The sequence below is a fragment of the Mobula birostris genome, chromosome 18, assembly GCF_030028105.1.
Source record: "Mobula birostris isolate sMobBir1 chromosome 18, sMobBir1.hap1, whole genome shotgun sequence".
Classification (NCBI taxonomy): Eukaryota; Metazoa; Chordata; class Chondrichthyes; order Myliobatiformes; family Myliobatidae; genus Mobula; species Mobula birostris.
Genome location: NC_092387.1, coordinates 49,351,822 through 49,374,891, shown reverse-complemented (window position 1 = coordinate 49,374,891; position 23,070 = coordinate 49,351,822). Strand labels below are relative to the sequence as shown.

Sequence of the window (23,070 nt, the reverse complement as noted above, 5' to 3'; positions counted from 1 at the left end):
CGGAGCAAGGAAGTGAATCTCCTGCTGCAGAATGTTGTGCTTATGGTGAGGAGGTCTCACCTGAAACTTCAGCATGCGTAGAATGACAGGGAAAAGCCAATGTTCATTATCCATCCCTCATTGAACTCAAGAAGGTGGTGGGGAGTTTCCTTCTTGAATCTCTCCAGTCCTTCTGGTGAAGGTGCTCCTAATGGGCAGTTAGGAGTTCCAAGATTTAGACCCAGCTCCAATCAAAGACAATATATTTCCAAGGCAGGATGGCGTGCACCCTAGTGGGGAAACTGATGGTGGAGGTGTTCCCAGAGGACCACAGCATGTGCTTCTGGCAAATTTAGTTTTGACAATCTGTGGGAATTTTGTTACACAAAAGGTTGAAAACTGGAAAAAAGTCAATACGGTGGGATGGTAGTACAACTAGAAGATCTGCTGTTTCACAATTTTAGAGCGACAGATTCAATCCAGACTTTCAGTATTATCCATTTTAAGTTGGCATGCTCTCTCTGTGACTATGTAAGATCCTTTTGGCTACTCCACCTTTCTCCTAATTCCAAAAATGTGGAGGTTGGTAGATTAATTAACCAACATAAATTGTCTCAGTATAAGGGTGAGTGGGGAAGCTGATGGAAACATGGGGAAAATATGATAGTACTTAGTGTAGGACTAGATGTTTGATAACCAGCATGGACCGAGTAGTTTGAATGACTTATTTATGTGCTGTATGATTCTGCCCTGTGCAAGCTTTGAATGCACCATAGAGACAATTAAAGCATTCACAGAGGCAATCCTTTCAGGGGAGGGAGCATGGGAGGTGGGCACATCTCACAGACTTGCTTCTTCCTATTAAACAATGCACAGATGAATATATATAACTCTCAAATATCAGAAAGCTTGACCAAAGGCCTTGTATCACACATTAATCTTTGTGGAGATTGTATTTGTTTTAAATTGATTTATTCTTTGAAATCTGGGTTTTGCATTGAATCCATAATTTCTCATATGACGAGGTGGTGATTGGCTGCCTTGAATTGTAGTACTAAGCAAAAGTCTCAGATGTATATATATCTAGGGTATCGAGATTTTTGCACAGTACAGTATTTGTCAGCAGAGAGCGAGTTTGTAAATCCTGGGAAGTAAGGGACGTTGGGAATGGTAAAGGGTGGAGTACCGTGGGAGGGGTGTGGGACAGGTAGCAGAGAAGGAGTACCAGGGGCGGGAGATGGCACAGGTGGAGGCACACCCAGCCCTGAGACACCAGGTAAGGGCCTTTTATTCCAAACAATTGTTTTATTGATCATTACAGTTATGTCTTTCTGCTGATTCCTGCTCCCTCCCCTCTCACTTTCGCTTTTCCCAACCATGATACCCCCCTCCCTGCCTACTTCCCTCTCTCAGTGCACAATAGAGACCCACGTCAGAAGCAGGTTTATTATCACTCAGATGCATCATGAAATTTGTTTTTTTTTTTGGGGGGGGACAACAGTACAATGCAATACATAAAATTACTACAGAACTGTGCAGAAGCCTTAGACCACCCCAGCGATATGTATGTGTCTAAGTCTTTTGTACAATACTACATTTCTGGTGAAGGTGCTCCCACAGCGCGGTGATGGTAAAGGGACATTGATGTTTTTCCAAGTCAGGTTGGTGTGCGACTTGCAGTGAACAGATTTCCAAGTGCTTGGCGCCCTTATCCTTCCTGTTGGTGGGAGTTACAGATGTTGTGATAGTAGCCTAGGAGTACAGACGAAGCTTTTGTAGATGGAACACACTGTAGCCACTGTCTGACTGTGGTGGAGGGAATGAATGTTCTGGGTAATGGATGGGGTGACAATCAAGTGGCCTGCTTTGTGTCAGATGCTTTTGGGCTTCTGGAGTTTTGCTGGAACTGCACTCATCCAGGCAAGCAGAGAACTTTCCGTCACAGCCTTGACCCAAGTCTTCTATGTGGTGCAGAGGGTTTATGGTGCTCAGGGACGAGTAATCTGCTGCAGGACAGCCAACCTCTTGTAGTATTGCTCCTGCTTACCTCGTACAGTTAGGGTGCTGGTGGAACCCCTTGGTACTGCTCCCGCATCACTGGCTATTAACCTCAGATAGTACTCTGCTATCCTCTCCCGGTCCAGTACCGTGGTGGAGGTGATCAAACCAGTGCTAGAGTTTAACACAAAGTCCAACCTGGGCATGCCGACTTGCATGGAGTAGGTAACCAATCCATTCAAACCTTCATCTGGATCCAGCACGGATATCTAAGAGTAGAGAAGAATTGTGAGAAAATAGCTGAAGGTAACTGGAGGGAGTGCAGGGACTTCCCTCCCAGAACTTGAAATCAGGGCAGCACCTCGCCACCCTGTTCTTCAGGTTGGAAACAATCCATAAAACACTGCTAGTCAAAGATATAAAGGTGACAGAAGAAATCTCTCCCACATTCTTTCATTCCCAGATATGGATCTGACTGGGAGTTCAGAGATTTGCTGCCCATTTCTAACCGTTCCATTAAATGCTCAAGCATTCCAAGCGGCAGTGTAGAACTGTAGTCATGTGTGGGCCAGACTAAGTACAGATGAAAGGTTGCCTTCAGTGGAGTTAATTTGTAAGCCAATTGATTTTACAACAATATTGATTACCACTAAAGGTAGCATTTAATTACAAATATAATTGAATTAACCTCAGTTTGTAGTGGCTATAATGTAAACACTAATTCACGTTTCTAGGCTGTTGATCCAGACTTCTCAATGTCTGGCATTGTAACATAACCACAATGCTACCAATGAATTGGTCACCAGGGCAAGAGCAACGTGATATTACACTAAGTACACAAGAAATTCTAAAACCAGTGTTCCTTCTCTGTCTCCAATAAGTTAATATTCCATTTATTTAGGACCGGATTCAGAGTGGATTTACCAATGACATTGCCAAAGCCAAAGACTCCTCCCAGTCCTCCCCTGCTCACTTTCTCCGATGCCTGCACTGTAACACACATCCCATATATTAACAAGAAACAAGCTTGTAGGCATGACTTGAACAGTTACCTGGAAAATGGATGAGGCCACAGGCAAGCCTTCTGGCACCTCAGCAGTGAATGGCAAATTTTGAAAAGCTGGGTCATTATCGTTGAGATCTAACAGGTTGACTGAAACAACTGTGCTGCTGCTGGCTTGGAGAGCTGGCCTTCCCTCTGCATTGAAAATAATAGGAATAAATTGACCATGACTGCTAGCTGTACTTAAACCAGTCTTACCTCATTAAAAGGAGTTTGGGGTGGGGACTATAAATGTGGCTCAGTCCTGCTTTGTAATCCTACTTTGGCAGGAAATAATTCAAGGTCAGCATATTATCGCATCTCTTAATCAGCATGAAGAGTGTTGAGTAAATTATTTTTAAATAGTTGCTATACAAGCACAAAGTTCCCACGAAGAGCACAAGGATTTATGATTCATTTTAACCCTTCATGGATTTGTGCAAGGAAGGCGGCCTACAGAAGAGCTCATTGCCTGCTTTGTTTAGTACTGTGCAATATCTGAGCAGTTAGGTGGATCCCCTGGTTTAAAGCTGCATCCAAAGGAAGACACCTCAAACAATGAGACATTCCTTCTGTCCCACACTGGAGTACAGGATAGGTTATACGTATGTACAAATCCTGGGTACAAAGTGAACCTGCAGTTGCCTTTCTTAAAAATAGCTGATGATAGATCCTGCCATTTATATATCAATCAGAAATTGGTGGAAGTTCAAGGAAAACTTCCTCAATGGAAGTTCCAACAGATAACAAATGATCTATGAATGAATTCTAATGTCACATCTGAAAATTACTGATGATTTCTAAGGGGAAAACAAAAGACAGGCATTAACATAGCACCTCTACTCTTCAGTAAACACTGCCAAGGGTGTCAAGGTGGCATGCTAGAGTAGCAGTTAACATAATGCTATTAATAGTGCCAACTGTATTGGGGTTCAATTCCCGCTGCCATATGTTCTCCCTGAGACCGCGTGGGTTTTATCTGGGTGGTCTGATTTCCTCCCACATTCCACAGATGAACAGATTAAGATTAGTAAATTGTGGGCAGGCTATTATGGTACTGGAAGTGTGTTGGCACTTCCACTCCTTGCAGATTCAATTTGACTCAAACAACACATTTCACTGTACATGTTGATGTACATGTGACAAATAAAGCTAACCTTTCTTTCTTTCCTATTTCTCTCTTTTTTATATATATCCACATGAGAGAGCAGGTAGGACTTGGGGGTAATATATCATCTGCACTCCTTTGCTACTGCAGAGGAGCAGCAGCTTAGACAACATGCCTAGACAACCCTTTAAGTGGGACTTGATTCCACAATATTCTAATACAGAAGCCATGGTGCCGCCTCCAGTGAACTTTGCTATTTGCTTCCACACACGCACACATAATGCTGGAGGGACTCAGCAGGCCAGGCAGCAACTATGAAAAGGAATAAACAATCAACATTTCAGGCGAGACCCAAGCCATACTCCAAAAGCCTGCTCAAATAGGATAAAAGCTGGAAAGTTTCAGGTGGGAATTTTGTAGCTCAGCGACTTGGCTGCTGAAGACATGGCTACGAAAAGTATAGCAAGTAAACTTAGGATCTGGGATTGAGAAAATCAAAAGTGATGTGAAATGAATAGGAACACTGGGAAAATATTTCTGCAATACTTTAAAAGCAGGAACTTAATTAGTGAACTGGAAAGACAACTTAATGGGCTTGGAAGATGGAGGATCACAGGCTTTTTCCACTGAAGTTGGGTGAATCTAGAACTAAAGGTTATGGGGTAAGAGGGAAAATGTTTATGGGGCACATGAGTGGGAATGTCTTCACTCAGAGGGTGGTAAGAGTGTGGAAAGAGCTGTCAGCAGAAGTGGTGAATGCAGGTTCAACTTCAACATTTAAGAGAAGTTTGGATGGGAGTACATGGATGGGAGAGGTATATTCAGGTGCAGGTCGATGGGAATAGGCAGATTAATAGTTTGGCAAAGACTAGATGGGCCAAATGGCCTGTTTCTGTGCTGTAGTGTTCTATGGCTCTAAGAACCTTCAATAGAGTATAAGAGGAGACATGGACTTCATTCTGTGAACAACTGAGATGATGTAACACCATGCATATTTTACAACTGGAGTCCCTTTACAAGCATAGTACCTCATGTCACCTCTGAGCTGCTGAAGTCATGAAATAAAGGCAATTTTCTTCATTAGTTTCCACTGATCAAGTCTTGATAGCCTGCCATGAATGATTAATGCTAATACATACAACGTCAGTAAGCAAGACCTACAAAACATCAGGTTACAAACTGTGAGGTTTGTGTTGAGGACTGTAGAAGCCTTCTGCTATATTTAAACAACAAGATGTACTTTTGCAATGTAAGGATGATGGCTCATGGAGTGTGTTTGCCCAATTACAGAACTAACTGCAACAAGGGAGGTGAGAGAAATCCAAACAATTGCAAATCAAGTTAGCAACATAAAGAGTTCTCCCATTAGAGGGGTATCAGCCACACAGCAGTTGCAACCATAAAGCTTGGAATTAATGCTAACTGTACGACCAACAAGGAGAGAAACTGTGTGACAAACAAAGTTGTTCTTTCCTTGGTGCAACACGAGTTGGTCTTGATAAGTTGTGTCAGTACTCAACTATAGCACCTAAAGTTTTAGAGCAAAGGTGAAAAGGAAAACAGATCAGTTTGTGCAGTAGCACTGCATGAATGCTTTCCTTTCTGAATATATCACTCTGTACTTACTTCCCCCTCCTCAAGAGGTGCGTGTATTGACTAGATCAAAGTGGACCCTTCTACAGTTTTGGTACAAGAAGTCTACATTGATAAACAAGTGAGGACTTTCCTTCTTTGATTACAGCCATCACACTCCATGAATAAAGGAGGACATAACTTCTGTAACACTTTCCATGTCATACTGTCAAAGCAACCCTGCTACACAAACAATCTGCTTGCAATCTATACACTGCAAGGCTGCACTGTTCAAAGTAATTCTGATCAGATAATTGCTCTCTTATTGACGCAGATCAATGGATAAAATAAATATTGGGCAAGTCGTTAGGAAGAACTCCTTTGCTCGTCATTAAGTGTCATAGGCTCTGTTTCATCCAGCTCAGGGATTCTTGGTGTGAGCCTTCAGTGAACTGACAGATCTCTGACAATGCGGCCACCACTGAAAGAACTGAGTTTCTGAGTTTCCAGCCCTACTGTCCTCTGCCTCAAAGCCCCAAGACACTCAAAGCTTCTCTTTTTCAATGGACGTATTTGAGAAATTATATTGTGAATTAAATAAAACAGAAAAATTCAAGATTGTAAAGTAACCTGTGAAATAAAACATTTAGGATGAGGAAAGAGTCAATCAGTATCAAATGTTCCAGTTCTCTTGGGTACCAGAAGGAGCAAAGACCAGAAGTTCACATTGGTTTGGGGTTGTGCCAGGATTCCATGACTGGGTATAATTTCCCAGCACTGGCATTTTCACAAATCCGAGATTATTTGTAATACAGACATGTGAGTTTCAAAAACATGTTATCACTTTGAGGGAGTGGCAAACAGAAAATGGAATGCAACATTCATCCATCAAACGCAACTTGCAACGTTTGCTCATTTGTAGCCGTACTTTCATAGTCTCAACTTCCCAATGATTGTAATACAGTATCCCAAAACTGCATCTCCCATCGTAGAAGTCAGTTATACAGAATGAAAAAAAGGCCTTTGGCCCACTGATCAAACACCTAATTACATTAATTTTGCTCTCTCCCAGTCTGAGGTTCTACCTCTCACCAACACACTAGGGCAATTTATAGTTAATCTACCAACCTGCATGACTTTGACAAAGAAACCAAAGCATCAGGAGGAAACTTGGTGATTACAGGGAGAACATGCAAACTCTACACAAACAGCACCTGGGCTCAGGATTGAACCCAGGTCACTGGAGCACTGAGGCAGCAGTCCTACGATCTGTACCAGCGTGTTGTTCCTCAAGTTGGGCACTTCACTTAGTTTCACATCTATTGATTTCTCACAGCATTGTTCCAAAAACCCACAAAATGAACTCAACGCCTTCTATGCACGCTTTGAAAGGGAGAACACAACTACAGCTGTGAAGATTCTTGCTGCTCCTGATGACCCTGTGATCTCCGTCTCAGAGGCCGATGTTAGGCTGTCCTTAAAGAGAGTGAACCCTTGCAAGGCAGAAGGTCCCCGATGGAGTACCTAGTAAGGCTCTGAAAACCTATGCCAACCAACTAGCAGAAGCATTCAATGACATTTTCAACCTCTCACTGCTACAGGCGGAAGTTCCCACTTGCTTCAAAAAGGCAACAATTATACCAGTGCCTAAGAAGAATAATGTGGGCTGCCTTAATGACTATTGCCTGGTAGCACTCACATCGACAGTGATGAAATGCTTTGAGAGGCTGGTCAAGACTAGACTGAACTCCTGCTTCAGCAAGGACCTGGACACATTGCAATTTGCCTATCGCCACAATAGGTCAATGGCAGATGCAATCTCAATGGCTCCTCACACAGCTTTAGACCACCTGGACAACACAACCACCTATGTCAGGATGCTGTTCTTCGACTATAGCTCAGCATTTAATACCATCATTCCTACAATCCTGATTGAGAAGTTGCAGAACCTGGGCCTCTGTACCTCCCTCTGCAACTGGATCCTCAACTTCCTAACCAGAAGATCAGAATTTGTGCGGATTGGTGATAACATATCCTCCTTGCTGACGATCAACACTGGCGCACCTCAGGGGTGCATGCTTAGCCCACTGCTCTACTCTCTATATACACATGCCTGTGTGGCTAGGCATAGCTCAAATAACATCTACACATTTGTATAACTTTGCTAACGATACAACCATTGTTGGTAGAATCTTAGGTGGTGACAAGAGGGCTTACAGGAATGAGATATGCCAACTAGTGGAGTGGTGCCGCAGCAACAACCTGGCACTCAATGTCAGTAAGATTAAAGAGCTGAGTGTGGACTTCAGTAAGGGTAAGATGAAGGAATACATACTAATCCTCATAGAGGGATCAGAAGTGGAGAGAGTGAGCAGCTTCAAGTTTCTGGGTGTCAAGATCTCTAAGGATCTAACCTGGCCCAACATATCAATGTAGTTATAAAGAAGGCAAGACAGCGGCTATACTTTATTAGGAGTTTGAAGAGATTTGGCATGTCAACAAATACACTGAAAAATTTCTATAGTTGTTACCATGCAGAGCATTCTGACAGGCTGCATCACTGTCTGCTATGCAGGGGCTACTGCACAGGACTGAAAGAAGCTACAGAAGGTTATAAATCTAGTCAGCTCCATCTTGTGTACTAGCCTACAAAGTACCTAGGACATCTTTAGGGAGTGGTGTCTCAGGAAGGCAGTGTCCATTATTAAGGACCTCCAGCACCCAGGGCACGCCCTTTTCTCATGGTTACCATCAGGTAGGAGGTACAGAAGCCTGTAGGCACACACTCAGCGATTCAGAAACAACTTCTTCCCCTCTGCCATTTGATTCGTAAATGGACATTGAATCTTTGGACACTACCTCACTTTTCCTTTTTAATATACAGTTTTTCCGTTTTTGCATGTTTTTTTAAAATCTATTCAATATATGTAATTGATTTACTTGTTTATTTATTGTTATTATTTTTATTTTATTTATTTATTTTTCTCTTCTAGATTATGTGTTGCTGCAGCTGCTAAGTTACCAAATTTCACATCACATGATGGTGATAATAAACCTGATTCTGAAAACGTGCAGGACTTTCTTTTTCACAAACATGATAAAACCTGTAGATGCTAGAAATCCAAAGGAACACAGACAAAACACTGGAGGAACACAACAAGCCAGACAGGATTGATGGAAAAGAGTCTTCCTCCTTCCTTTCCAGACCTGATGAAGGGTCACGGCCCAAAACATCGACTGTTCACTCTTTCCCATAGATGCTGCCTGGCTTGCCAAGTTACTCAAGCATTTTGTGTGTGTTGCTTTCATTTTCTCAAAGCTGTATCCCCTATCTTTACCCCACCGAGCATCTCCTAGACCATGCCCCTAGTCGTCGGCTCTGGATCATTTGCTTCAACCTCTTTCCTACATTCTGGAAGCAAGAATTTAATTTAGCGAAAATTCTCACTTGCTGAAACTCAATCAGAGAGCCCAATTTCAACAAGTTCCATACACAGCTTAAGCATCATGTACCCATTCCTCTTGACCACTTCTGGAAACTTATACCAAAGGATTAGTTACCAAATTGGACACAAAATACTTCGAGTGAGTACTGGAAAGCACATAAAGCATAGATCAATACGAAGTTTAACTGCTAAACAAACTCATCTATTACTCACGGTCTGTGACAGAGACAATGATTTTTCTCATCATTTCAGCATCGCTGACATCCATATTCTCTCTGTCCAACACTGCTCCTGAGGTCCGTATCTTCCCTGTGGTTCTGTTTATTCGATAGAATGGGTTGGGTGGGTTGATAGTATACACAACAGAGCCATTCTCAGCCAGGTCTGGGTCAAAGGCTGACACCTGTGGAAGGGACATAATTGGTATTGGGTTCATTATTGTCACATGCACTGAGATACATAGAACAGTTCAGCACAGAACAGTCCCTTTGGCCCATGATGTTGTGCCAGTTTTAAAATACTTGAAGATCAATCCACTATTTTCTACAAAGCTCTCCATTACTTTTTCTTTCACATGCCTATTTAAGTGTCCCTTAAATGCCTCTACCATCACCACTGGATGCATGTTCCACACACCCACCACTCTCTGTGACATCACCCCAGCATGTTCTTCCAACTCCTTAAAATCATATTAGTAATTCCTGCCCTGGATGTCCACACTATCAGTGCCTCTTATTATCTGATACACCTCTATCACATTCTTATCCTCCTTTGCTCCAAAGAGAAAAGCCCTAGCTCACTCAATCTTTCCTCCTAAGGTATTTTCTAAATCAGACAGAAAACTGGAAAATTTTCCCTGCATCCTCTCTAAAGCTTCTACATCCTTCATATAATGAAGTGACCAGAACGGAACACAATACCCCAAGTATGATCTAACCAGGGTTTTGTAGAGCTGCAACATTGCCTTGTGGTTCTGGAATTCAATCTGCTGACTAATGAAAGTCAACACACCATGTGCCTTTTAAACCAGCAACTTTGAGGAATCTATGAATGTGGACCCCAGTATCTCCCTGTTTCTCCACACCGCTAAGAATCTTGCCATTAACCCTGCTTTCTGCCTTCAAGTTTGACCTTCAAAGTGTATTACTTCATACTCTTTCTGACTGAACTCTCCTCAGCCCAGCTCTGCATCTTATCAATGTCTTCCACAACCTTCACATAATCTGCAAATTTACTAACCCAGCCTTTCACTTCCTTATCCAAATCATTTACAAAAAGCAAAGAACAAGGGTCCCAGAACAGAACCCTGTGGGACACCGGTGATCACCAACCTCCAGGAAAATATACTCCATTTACTCCCACCCTTTGCTTTCTGTGGGCAAGTCAACAATGAAAAGCTTTTGTTTGTATGCAATCCAAACAGATCATTCCATACATAGGCACAAAAGGAAAACAGAATGTAGAACATTGAGCTCCAGTTTCAGAGGAAGTGTAGCAAATGTAGATGACTAAAATGCAAAGACCTTAATGAGTAAAATGAAAGATCAAGAGCTCATTGAGGTACATTCAAGAATCTGGTAATAGTAGGACAGAATCTTAAAATTTTGTTTCTTCTGCTCAATGGGAAGTTGAAAGGGGAGAATGACTGGGTTGGGAGAGGGTCTTGATTATGCTGGCTGCTTCTCTGAGGTAGTATGGTTGGAGTTAAAGGAGAAGAAGGTGGTTTGCATGATAGACTGGGCCATGTTCACAATGCTCAGCAATTTCTTGCACTCTTGGGCAAAGCAGTTGCCATGCTAAGCTGTGATACGTCTGTTCGGTAAGCTTTCCATAGTGCATCTGTAAAAAAAAAAAGGTGAGTCATCAGGAGTATCATGGTAATTTTCCTGATGAAAGGCCTTGGCCCAAAATGTTGACTGTTTATTCCTCTCCAAAGACACTGCCTGACTTGATGAGTTCCTTGTGCATTTTCTATGTATTGCTTTGGATTTTCAGTATCTGCAATATCTCTCATGTTTATGCCGGATTTCCACAGCTTTCTGAGGATGTGGACTTAAAGAAGGCAAACGTAAAAGAGGCAGACAACAGAAGAGATTCAAAGACATCTTAAGAGCCAACATGAAGAAATGTAACATCCACATCAGCAATTGGGAAACAAATGCCAAGGACAGGAAACTCTGGCAAGCCATCATCCAAGAAGGAACAGCAACTTTCAAAGCCAACAGATGTGCAGAATTAGAAGAAAATAAAATGGAAAGAGAGGCAGCAACAATCAAAGCCCAATCTGCCATCTGGAACTACCTATCCTGAATGCGGAAGAAGCCCAGATTGGACTCATAAGCCACTTGAAAGCCCATAAGCAGATCTATAGAACAAAGACCATCATCCTCGACCGTGAGGGATAGCCACGACGACAACGACGTATTGGTGTGCAGTTTTGGCCACAGCATTCACATAGTTGGAGCAGGAGCAATTGTTGATGATATTTACACCCCAAAACTTGATGTTTTCAACCATCTCCACCCAGAACCTCTGATGCAGTGAGAGGCGTGTACTGCAACCCACTTCCTGAAATCAATGACTAATTCTTTGATCTTGTTAGTAATTCCTTTGATCAGTAGAGGTAGAAACCGAGTTACAAATTGGATACCTTTTAACACAGGAAACCATCCTAATGTGTGTTTCACAAATAGAATTTAACAGCAAGTAACATAAGGGCCAGTTTCCAAAGAGTTGGTCAAGGAGGTGGGCTTGCCTGGGCAGTGTGAAAAGCATCATCAAGGATGCATCTCACCCTAATCATGGGCTTTTTACTCTCCTCCCATCCACTACAGGAGCCTCTGCTCCCACACCAGCAGGCACAGGAAGAGCTTCTTCCCTGAGGCTGTGACCCTACTGAACCTCACATCACAGCACTAAGCAATATTGTACCCATACTGTACTGTCTCAGTGCTTTTATATTTGTGTGCTGTAGCACTTACTTTTTATTCACAGTTATTTCTTTGCATTTCTGGTCAGATGCTAACTGCATTTCATTGGCTTTGTATCTGTACTCAGCACAATGACAATAAAATTGAATCCAATCTAATTTAAGGAGCCGTTTACAGGACAGACAGATGGAAAGACTTAGCCTGGGAATTCCATTGTTTAGGATTTAGTGGCCAGTAGAGGAAGGATTAAATTTCAGCAAGAATGAGAGCCTAAAATTTAAAGGTACTTTGCAGGGTTAATGATGTTTGAGGTTTACAGATATCTTAAAAAAATTATAGAAGACATATGGAAAGATAAAGAGAAAAGAGAATTGAAATGGGGTTCAACAGTCACATAGTGCTTAGTGTAACACTTTACAGAGCCAGCTGTAAGATTAGAAATTCAGTTTCTGCTGCTGTCTGAAAGGAGCCTGTATGTTCCTCCTGTGACCATGTAGATTTCCTCTGGGTGCTCGATTTTACCCCCACATTCCAAGGGCGTATGATTTAGGGTTAGTAAGTTGTGGGCACATTATGTTGTCATTGGTAGCATGACGAAACTTGCGGGCTGCCCACAGCACATCTGTGACTGTGTTAGTCACCAATGCGAGACAATGCATTTCACTGTATGTTTTGATGTACCTGTGACAAATAAAGCTAATCTTTAAATAATCTTTAAAATCATTCCTTCAGGAGCACTGGGCTACGTCAGTGACACTGAGGTTTCATGACTGGATAGTGGATGATGGGAGGGGTTGGGGAGGCGAGAGAAATTAGGCTGAAAATTAGGTTTAATAAGGGAGACAGAACAAAAAATAGACCATAAGACCATAAGACAAAGGAGCAGAAGTCAGTCATTCGGCCCATCGAGTCTGTTCCACTATTTAATCATGAGCTGATCCATTCTCCCATTTAGTCCCACTCCCCCACCTTCTCACCATAACCTTTGATACCCTGGCTACTCAGATACCTAACAATCTCTGCCTTAAATACACCCAATGACTTGGCCTCCACTGCCGCCCATGGCAACAAGTTCCATAGATTCACCACCCTCTGACTAAAAAAATTTCTTGGCATCTCTGTTCTGAATGGGCGCCCTTCAATCCTTAAGTCATGCCCCCTCGTACTAGACTCCTCCACCATGGGAAACAATTTTGCCACATCCACTCTGTCCATGCCTTTCAATATTCGAAGTGTTTCAATGAGGTCCCCCCTCATTCTTCTAAACTCCAAGGAATACAGTCCAAGAGCGGACAAACGTTCCTCATATGTTAACCTTCTCATTCCCGGAATCATTCTAGTGAATCTTCTCTGTACCCTCTCCAACGTCAGCACATCCTTTCTTAAATAAGGAGCCCAAAACTGCCCACAGTACTCCAAGTGAGGTCTTACCAGTGCCCTATAGAGCCTCAACATCACATCCCTGCTCCTATACTCCTTTCCTCTAGGAATGAATGCCAACATTGCATTCGCCTTCTTCACCACCGAATCAACCTGGAGGTTAACCTTAAGGGTATCCTGCACGAGGACTCCCAAGTCCCGTTGCATCTCAGAACTTTGAATTCTCTCTCCATTTAAATAATAGTCTGCCCGTTTATTTCTTCTGCCAAAGTGCATAACCATACACTTTCCAACATTGCAGTTCATTTGCCACTTCTTTGCCCATTCTCCCAATCTATCCAAGTCTCTCTGCAGACTCTCCGTTTCCTCAGCGCTACCAGCCCCTCCACCTATCTTCGTATCATCAGCAAACTTAGCCACAGAGCCATCTATTCCATAATCCAAATTGTTGATGTACAATGTAAAAAGAAGCGGCCCCAACATGGACCCCTGTGGAACACCACTGGTAACCGGCAGCCAACCAGAATAGGATCCCTTTATTCCCAGTCTCTGTTTCCTGCCAATCAGCCAACGCTCTATCCACATATGTAACTTTCCCATAATTCCATGGGCTGTTATCTTGTTTAGCAGCCTCATGTGTGGCACCTTGTCAAAGGCCTTCTGAAAATCCAAATATACAACATCCACTGCATCGCCCTTGTCAAGCCTACTTGTAATTTCCTCAAAAAAATTGCAACAGGTTTGTCAGGCAGGATTTTCCTTTAAGGAAACCACGCTGAGTTCTGCCTATCTTGACATATGCCTCAAGGTACTCCGTAACCTCATCCTTGACAATCGACTCCAACAACTTCCCAACCACCGATGTCAAGCTAACAGGTCTATAATTTCCTTTTTGCTTCCTTGCCCCCTTCTTAAATAGTGGAGTGACATTTGCAATCTTCCAGTCCTCCGGAACCATGCCAGAATCTACTGGCTTTTGAAAGATCATTGCTAATGCTGCCGAAATCTCCACAGCTACTTCCTTCAGAACAAGAGGGTGCATTCCATCTGGTCCGGGAGATATATCTACCCTTAGACTACAGGTATTTAGCTTCCTGAGTACTTTCTCTGTCATAACTGTGACTGCGCACACTTCTCTTCCCTGACACCCTTGATTGTCCAGTATACTGCTGATGTTTTCCTCAGTGAAGACTGATGCAAAATACTCGTTCAGTTCCTCCGCCATCTCCTTATCTCTCATTACAATTTCTCCAGCATCATTTTCTATCGGTCCTATATCTACTCTCACCTGTCTTTTACTCTTTATATACTTGAAAAAGCTTTTAGTATCCTCTTAGATATTATTTGCTAGCTTCCTTTCATAGTTCATCTTTTCCCCCTTAATGACCCCCTTAGTTTCCTTTTGTAAGCTTTTAAAAACTTCTCAATGCTCTGTCTTCCCACTAATTTTTGCTTCCTTGTATGCCCTCTCATTTGCTTTAACTTTGGCTTTCACTTCTCTTGTCAGCCACGGTTGCATCCTTTTTCCATTCGAAAATTCTTTTTTGGAATATATCTGTCTTGCACCTTCCTCACTAGCAACACGAAGCAACACCGCCAAAAGAGAAATAGATGCATTGCAATTCATCGTATTATATATTTATCGCAAACTGGTTATTCTATATGTGTACAATTGCTCTTCAAAGTACAGACTTGGTGTACAGGTTTATGGGACGTGATAAGGAAGAAAATAAATATGTCTTCCTTTCAGATAAAGTAAGTCGCTTAAAAAATAACCATCTAACAACTTGCTTATCATCATCGTGAATAAAGCAACCACAATGTAGCAAAATCATTCCACAACCCTGTCAAATTCAGTCACTGTGTGATTCTCTTCAAGAAACATTGCCCAGAAAATTAGCTGTCATAACTAATTCTAACTCTCCCTTAATTATCAACTCACTTTGTTCTGGGTTTATGCACAAGGCTCTGCCAATTCTCTATTTAATTGTTTCAGCTTGAAAAGGTGAAGATTCATGGAGCAGATTTCACAAATGCCAATATGAATATAATCACAGATGCGTCGTGATATTTAATTGCGCAATTATTATTGGTCTATACAACATAGACAATTTTGCTGTAAGTATATCATTTCAGGATGGTGACACCTAATCAATAACTTAAATGCTAAGAAGTCAGGAACAGCATCTATATCAAACCTACTCTACATTCACATTAATGCTCAAGTCGTATTTATTACTCATCCATCTTGCAAAATGCATCAAGTCTGATGAACTACTGTGCAATAAACATTGTCAATGGAAAAGGCAAGTTAACTCTCTGTTCCACTCAAGTACATAATATGTAGTAATAAATTACCTGGCCTCATATCTCAAAAATAATCTCATGCTTTGTTACGGCGAATGAAATGAATGACTGCTGCTCTTTAGGACAAGAAGCCACCAGTCATGTATTAGAGTGAATGGTCTATTTGCTGCTTTAATTATTACTTATTAAGAAGTGGAAACTAAATTCCCTAAACTGGAAGAAAATTCTGAAATTCAAGGTGTATAGGGACTTGAGCATCCTCATGCAGGATTCGCTAAAGGTTAACTTGCAGGTTGAGTTAAGGAAAGCAAATGAAATGCTAGCATTAGACTAGAATATAAAAACAAGGTTATAATACTGAGGTTTTATAAGGCATTGGTCAGACTGCACTTGGAGTATTGAGAGTAGTTTTGGGCCCTTTATCTGACAAAAGATGTGCTGGCTTGTAGAAGGTCCAGAGGAGGTCACAAGAATTATTCTGGGAATGAAAGGGTTAATGTACAAGAAGCATTTGATGGCTCTGCTGCCTATTCTTGTTGGAGTTTAGAAAAAGGAGAGCAGACCTCATTGAAACCTATTGAATATTGAAAAGCCTAGATAGAGTGGATGTGGAGAAGATGTTTCATACCATGAGAGAGTCTAGGACCAATGGGCATAGCCTCAAAATAGTGGGGCATCCATTTTGAACAGAGATGAGGAGGAATTTCTTAAACCAGGGGAAGGTGAATCTGGAATTAATTGCCACAGATTGCTGTAGAGGCCATATCACTAAGTATATTTAAAGCAGATGTTAATAGGTTCTTGACTAGTCAGGGTGTCAAATGTTATGGGGAGAAGGCAGGAGAATGGGGTTGAGGGGAATACTAAATCATCCAAGGAGGAGCAAACTCAATGGACCAAATAGCTTAATTCTGCTCCCATGTCTTATGATGATATGGAAACATATAATGCAGTAGGAGGCCATTCCTTCATCATGTCTGTGTCGGGAAAAATCAGATCTATTTAAGTTCATCCCAATACCTGGCTCTCTTTCTCTAGATCTTCTTGGTTACAACTCTTCAAGACTCTCTCCTGGCTTTATTAGATTTGTGATGATTTTTTACCCTTAACATCCTTTCAGGCAGTGAATTCTGTACCAGCAGGTGGAAGTATTACTCCTCACTTCTATTGGTTATCACAAAAGCACATTAAATAAGATGGCACTTGTGAAACACGATGACATTTTGCAGGCAGCTCACAAAACTTCTAAATAGTTTTCTGAACACCACTGCAATCTGCAGCCTGTAAATTTCCTTTTATGTATTTTTGAATCATTTTAAAGAACTAGCAAGTTCACAGTCTTCTGAAGGACTTGTCAGTATGCCAGTATGGCACCATTGAGTGGATGAAGGTACATCACCATAGCCAGAAGGGAGGGAGGAGGGGAGAACCACAAGCCAGACTTAAAAGACGAAATGTGAAACATCCTCTACTCCGTATCTTGTGAGCAAATATATAGTCACTGGAGAACAGGATTGAGGATCTAAGGGTAAGATTGCTGTATCAGAGGGAAATGAGAGATTGCTGCATTCTGTGCTTCACGGAGATATGGCTCACTCAAGATTTGTTGGATACATCAGTAAGACCTAAGGGCTTCTTGATACACTGGATGGTCTGGACTCCTGACTGAGTTTATATACCACCAAAGGCCAATTTTAAGAAAGCACTTGAGGTATTGAGTGGGGCAATAAACCAACAAGAAACCGCCTATCCTGACTCCTTTCAAATCATTGTCGGGAACCTTAATCAGGTTTGTCTGAAGAAATCTCTGCCCAATTATCATCAACATGACACTTGTAGCACAAGGGGTCCAAACACCTTCAATCACTGTTATACTATGATTAGGAACGCCTACCCTTCTATCATTAGACAGCATTTTGGGAATCTGACCATCTGGTTGTCCTCCTTTGACCTGCGTTCAGGCAAAGGCTAAACAGCAAGACTCCAGAGATAAAGACAACAAATAGATGGTAGTAGGAGGCAGAGGAGCAGCTACGGGAGTGATTTGAGTGGGTGGACTGGGCTGTGTTCAGGGACTCATCAGAGGATCAGAAAAAATGTCACAGCTGTCACGGACTTTATAAAAACAGTCGCAGACAAGCGTGCTGTGTATTTAATATTTCAGTAATATTTGAGTAATATTGTAAATATATTGTTTGATTAAGCAAACTTTGTTGCTTACATAATTCATTACAGGTTACACGTAAAAGTACATGAATGGCCTATGTCATTACACCATCATGTTATATGTGTGTGCCTCACTAAAGTAAAACAAAATAGACACATTTATCCCTGGGCTCCCATGTTTTTCCTTCTATTAGTTTACAGAGTTACAAAACATGGCAGATTGTGTCCCCACAAAATCATTTTTTTTTAGTCTTCTCCAACCAGAAGCCCTGTATGGACCAAGAGATCCGCAATCTGCTGAGGGCCAGATCTGCGGCTTTCATGTCTGGCAACCAACTAAAATACAACAGGTCCAGGTACGATCTCCAGAAAGCCATCTCATAAGCAAAGTGGCAATTCCAACCAAACTTGAATCACTCAAGGATGCTCAACAGCTGTGGCAGGGTTTGAATGCTATCCCTTCCTACAAAATGAAATCAAATGACTTTGGTGACAAGCTTTCGTGCCCAGATGAGATCAATGCCTTCTATTAAGAAGGGGTACAGTCGACGTTTCAGGCCAAGACCCTTTGTCCTGAAGGGTCTCAGCTCGAAACGTCGACTGTACCTCTTCCTAGAGATGCTGCCTGGCCTGCTGCATTCACTGGCAACTTTTAAGTTTGTTGCTTGAAATTCCAGCATCTGCAGATTTCCTTGTCAATGCCTTCTATGCTCGCTTTGACCATCAAACATGGAGGCACTTTCAAAAACACCCACTGCCCCCGATGACCCTGAGATTTCAGTCTCTGAGGCCGTCATGAGAGCCTTCTTCAGGAGGGTGAGCCCATGGAAAGCATCCAGCCCTGGTGGGATACCTGGCTGAGTACTAAAGACCTGGGCTGATCAACTGACTAGAGTGTTCACTGGCATCTTTAAACTCTAGCTTCGGCAGTCTGAGATACCCACCCTCTTCAAGCAGGCTTCAATTATACCAATGCCTAAGAAGAAAGTGGTGACTAGCCTCAATGACTATCATCCAGTAGTACTTACATAAACTGTGGTGAAGTGTTTTGAGAGGCTGGTGATGAAACATATCAAGTCATGCCTGAGAAACAACTTGGATCCATTTAATTTGCCTACCGTTACAGGAGGTCAACAGCAGATGCTATTTCATTGCCTTGTCACTCAACCCTGGAACATATGGACTGTGAAGATGCATACACAAGGATACTCTTCATTGACTACAGCTTGGCATTCAATACCATCATCCCTCAAAACTAATCAATAAGGACCAAGACCTAGGACTCAATACTTCTGTGTGTAACTGGACCCTCAATTTCCTCATCTGCTGACTCAAGTCAGTTTAGAATGGCAACAACATCTCCTCCACAATCACCATCAGCACAGGATGCACCACAAGGCTACGTCCTTAGCCCACTGCTCTACTCACTTTATACCCATGACTGTAAGGCTAAGCATAGCTTCAATGCCATGTTTAAGTTTGTTGATGATGCCAATCGCTGAATCAAAGGTAGTGACAAATCAGCATATAGGAAGGAGATTAAAAATCTAGTTGAGTGCTGCCACAATAACCTCTCACACAATGTCAGCAAGACCAAGAAGCTGATTATTGACTGCAGGAGGAAGAACGCTGAGGACTATGAGCTGGTTCTCATTGGGTGATCAGAGGTGGAGAGGGTCATCAATTTTAAATTCATCGGTGGTATAATTTCAGAGGACCTGTCCTAGGTCCAGCACCTAAGTGCCGTTACAAAGAAAGCATGGTGGCACCTCTACTTTCTGAGAGGTTTTGCGAAGATTTGACATATCATCTAAAACTTTGACAAACTTCTATAGGTGAGTGATGGAGAGTATAAGGACTGGTTGCATCATGGGCTTGAATGGAAACACCAGTGCCTTGGAACAGAAAAGCCTACAAAAAGTATTGGGTACAGTCCAGTCCATCACAGGTAAAGCCCTCCCACCATTGAGCACATCTACATGGAGCATTGTCGCAGGAAAGCAGCACCCTTCATCAAAGACTCCTACCATTTAGCTGCTCTTCTTGCTGCTGCCATCAGGAAGGAGGTACAGGAGCCTTAAGACCCACACCACCAGGTTCAGGAACAGTTATTACCCCTCAACCATCAGGCTCTTGAACGAGAGGGGATAACATCACTCCACTTGCTCCACAACTGAACTGTCCACAGCCTACGGACTCATGTTCAAGGTCTTATGTTCTCATTTTCTCAATACTTATGCTTATTAATTATAATAATTATAATTTTTGTTTCTTTGCATTTACTGTGAATGCCCACAAGAAAATGAATCTCAGGGTGTATATGGTGACATCTATGTACTTTGATAATAAATTTTGAACTTGAATTGATTTTACCACTACTTACTAGTCCCTCTTCTAAAGGATTAGATCCTTCCTTACAACCTATCTAACCTCATTATTTTATATACGTCATTTGAAACTCCCCCATTTCCTTCAATGCAACAAAAATCTCAGCCTAGAGAGACTCTCCTCATAGTTATAATTCTTTAGCTCTGGCACCTTCTTCATCAACTTGCTCTGCACTCTAACCCTGTCACATATTTCCCAGTCCAGTGACTAAGTCTCCATATAGATTTCTAGCTGTAGCCCAAATGATGTTTGAAGAGGTTCCAGCCTAACCCCTCTTCTCTTGCATTCTTTGCCTGTGCTGATCGTGGGTGCATTGTTTAAAGAGCAACCATGATCCTTCATAACATCCTAGTTTGATGCCACAATAAATGCAAAGAAACACAAATCAAATTCAAAGGCAAAACGAAAGTATAAATTATTATAAAGTACATATACATTCAGCAGCTACTTTATTAGTTATACCTGTACAGCTGCTCATTAATGCAAATATCTAGTCAGCTAATCATGTGGCAGGAACTTAATGCACAGAAGCATGCAGAAATGATCAAAAGGTTCAGATGTAGTTCAGACCACAACATCAGAATGAGGTCGAGAACGGCTTCTCCTACAGCGAAATCTAGGTCTGAAGTGAATCGCTGGGCGGTGCGGTTTAGGCCCAGAGCGATTTGCTGTGGCAAGGCCTGGATCCTAGTCCAAGGTTTGGACAATTTAAAAGCAAGCCCAGATATTCTAGGGGCTCCTCTCTCCTTGACACAAAGACTCTGAGACTGCCTCTGGCTGTTCTGCTTCACGTCTATAAACTTTGTAGCAACTTGATCCACTAATATGATGAACTGAATGCCAAGGCTTTGGGCCTGCTCTGAGCTGCTCTAGGGATTTGGATCTAAGGACTCAATTTGGTTCAGAATGCTGTTCTGGTTGCTCGCTTCTATCATTTGCATGATTTGTTTTGATTTTTTTCTCTTTCCCTGTGGTCACTGGGGGCTGGTCTTATTATTTTTAGCTGGGTTCTTTCTAGTTCCTTGCTTGTGACTGCCAGTTAAGCAAACAAACCTCAAGGTTGTATAATTTATACATTCTTTGATAATAAATGCACTTTGAATCTTGAATGGGGAAGAAATGTGATCTAAGTGACTTTGATCATGATTGGTGCCAGACAGGGTGGTTTTAGTATCACAAAATCTGCTCTGGAATTTACAAAGAATGGTGCAAAAAAAACAATAAAAACATCCAGTGAACAGCAGCTCTGTGGGCGAAAACTCCGTTAATGAGAGAGTGAAAGCAAAACGGCCACTCTGGCTCAAGCTGACAGGAAGGCAACATTAATTCAAATAACCACGTGTTACAACAGTAGTGTGCAGAAGAGCATCTCTGAATGCATAAAACATCAAACCTTCAAGTGGATGGACTACAGCATCAGAAGGCCACACCAAACTCCACTCTTGTACCTACTTAAGTGGCCACTGTATATGTTGTTGCCATATGCAACCTTAAGATTCAGTTTCTTGAAGGCATTTATAGGAAAATAAAGAAATACAATAGAATTCATGAAAAAGTATACAAAAACAAACAACTGATGTGCAAAAGGAGACAAATTGTGTAATTACAAAAAATAATACTGAGAACACTAGTTGTAAAAAGACTTTGAGACTGCAGTTTGAGTTGTGCTGAGTGAAATTATCCATGCCAGTTCAGCATTCTGATGGTTGTAGGGTAATACCTCTTCTTGAACCTACAAGTGTGGGACCTAAAGCTTCTGTACCTTCTGCCTGATTGTATCAGCAAGCACAGAGCATGACCTGGATGGTAAGGGTCCTTGATGATGGATGCTGCTTTCTTGTGGCAATGCTCAATTTAAATGAGCTCAAATGATGGGGAGGGCTTTGCCTGTTATGGACCGGGCTGTATCTACCACCTTCTGTAGACATTTCCATTTCTGGACATTAGTGTTTCCATACCAGGTCATGATGCAACCAATCAGGAGACTCCCCACTGTGCATCAATAGAAGACTGTCAGTGTTTTTGGTGACATGCAGAATCTATGCAAACATCGGAAAAAGTTGAGCAACACACACAAAATGCTGGTGGAACGCAGCAGGCCAGGCAGCATCTACAGGAAGAGGTACAGCTGACGTTTTGGGTCGAGACCCTTCGTCAGGACTAATGGAAAAAAGAGATAGTAAGAGATTTGAAAGTGGGAGGGGGAGGGACAGACCCAAAATGATAGGAGAAGACAGGAGGGGGAGGGGATGAAGCTAAGAGCTGGGAAGTTGAGGCACTGTTGCGCCCCTTTGTGATGACACTTCTGTGCTGGCGCCAGGGCAGACCCTCTGATATGATAATACCTAGGAATTTAAAGCTACTGCACCTCTGCAATTCTGATGCCCTGATAAGGATTAGCTCATGGAACTCCAGCTTCTTCCTCCTGTAGCTAACAATAACCTCTTTCGTTTAACTTACACTGAGCGTGAGGATGTTGTAGTATACTTCAACCAGATTTTCAATCTCCCTCCAATATACTGTTTTGTCACCACCTGCTTTCTTACTGTCTCATCTCCGTAAACACACTACAGGATCCCTTTACAGTCCTGAGCATCCAGTGCCGACAGAACCACAGTTGGTGCCACTTCCCCACAAAGCCTTTGGAGATTGCACTGAGCTTCATAGCATCCCTCAGTGTATACTCCTGCAGCCAGGAGCATACCAGGTTGTAGCATTCACTTATTGACATCTTGTTATGTTACAAGATCAACA

At 42.2% G+C, this 23,070-nt stretch overlaps 1 protein-coding gene across 12 annotated transcripts in view; it reads right to left on the bottom strand.

The window, feature by feature from the left end:
* The window catches only part of cdh23 (cadherin-related 23), a 1,156,658-nt gene that overhangs the window by 435,267 nt on the left and 698,321 nt on the right, over positions 1-23,070 (bottom strand). For all 12 annotated transcript variants that reach the window (XM_072282605.1, XM_072282606.1, XM_072282607.1 and 9 more), the window contains exons 22-24: positions 9,359-9,548; positions 3,030-3,175; positions 2,027-2,246 (exon numbers count right to left, since the gene is read on the bottom strand). In XM_072282605.1, the coding sequence (XP_072138706.1) occupies positions 2,027-2,246; positions 3,030-3,175; positions 9,359-9,548 (556 nt within the window). The remainder of the gene's footprint in view (positions 1-2,026; positions 2,247-3,029; positions 3,176-9,358; positions 9,549-23,070) is intronic.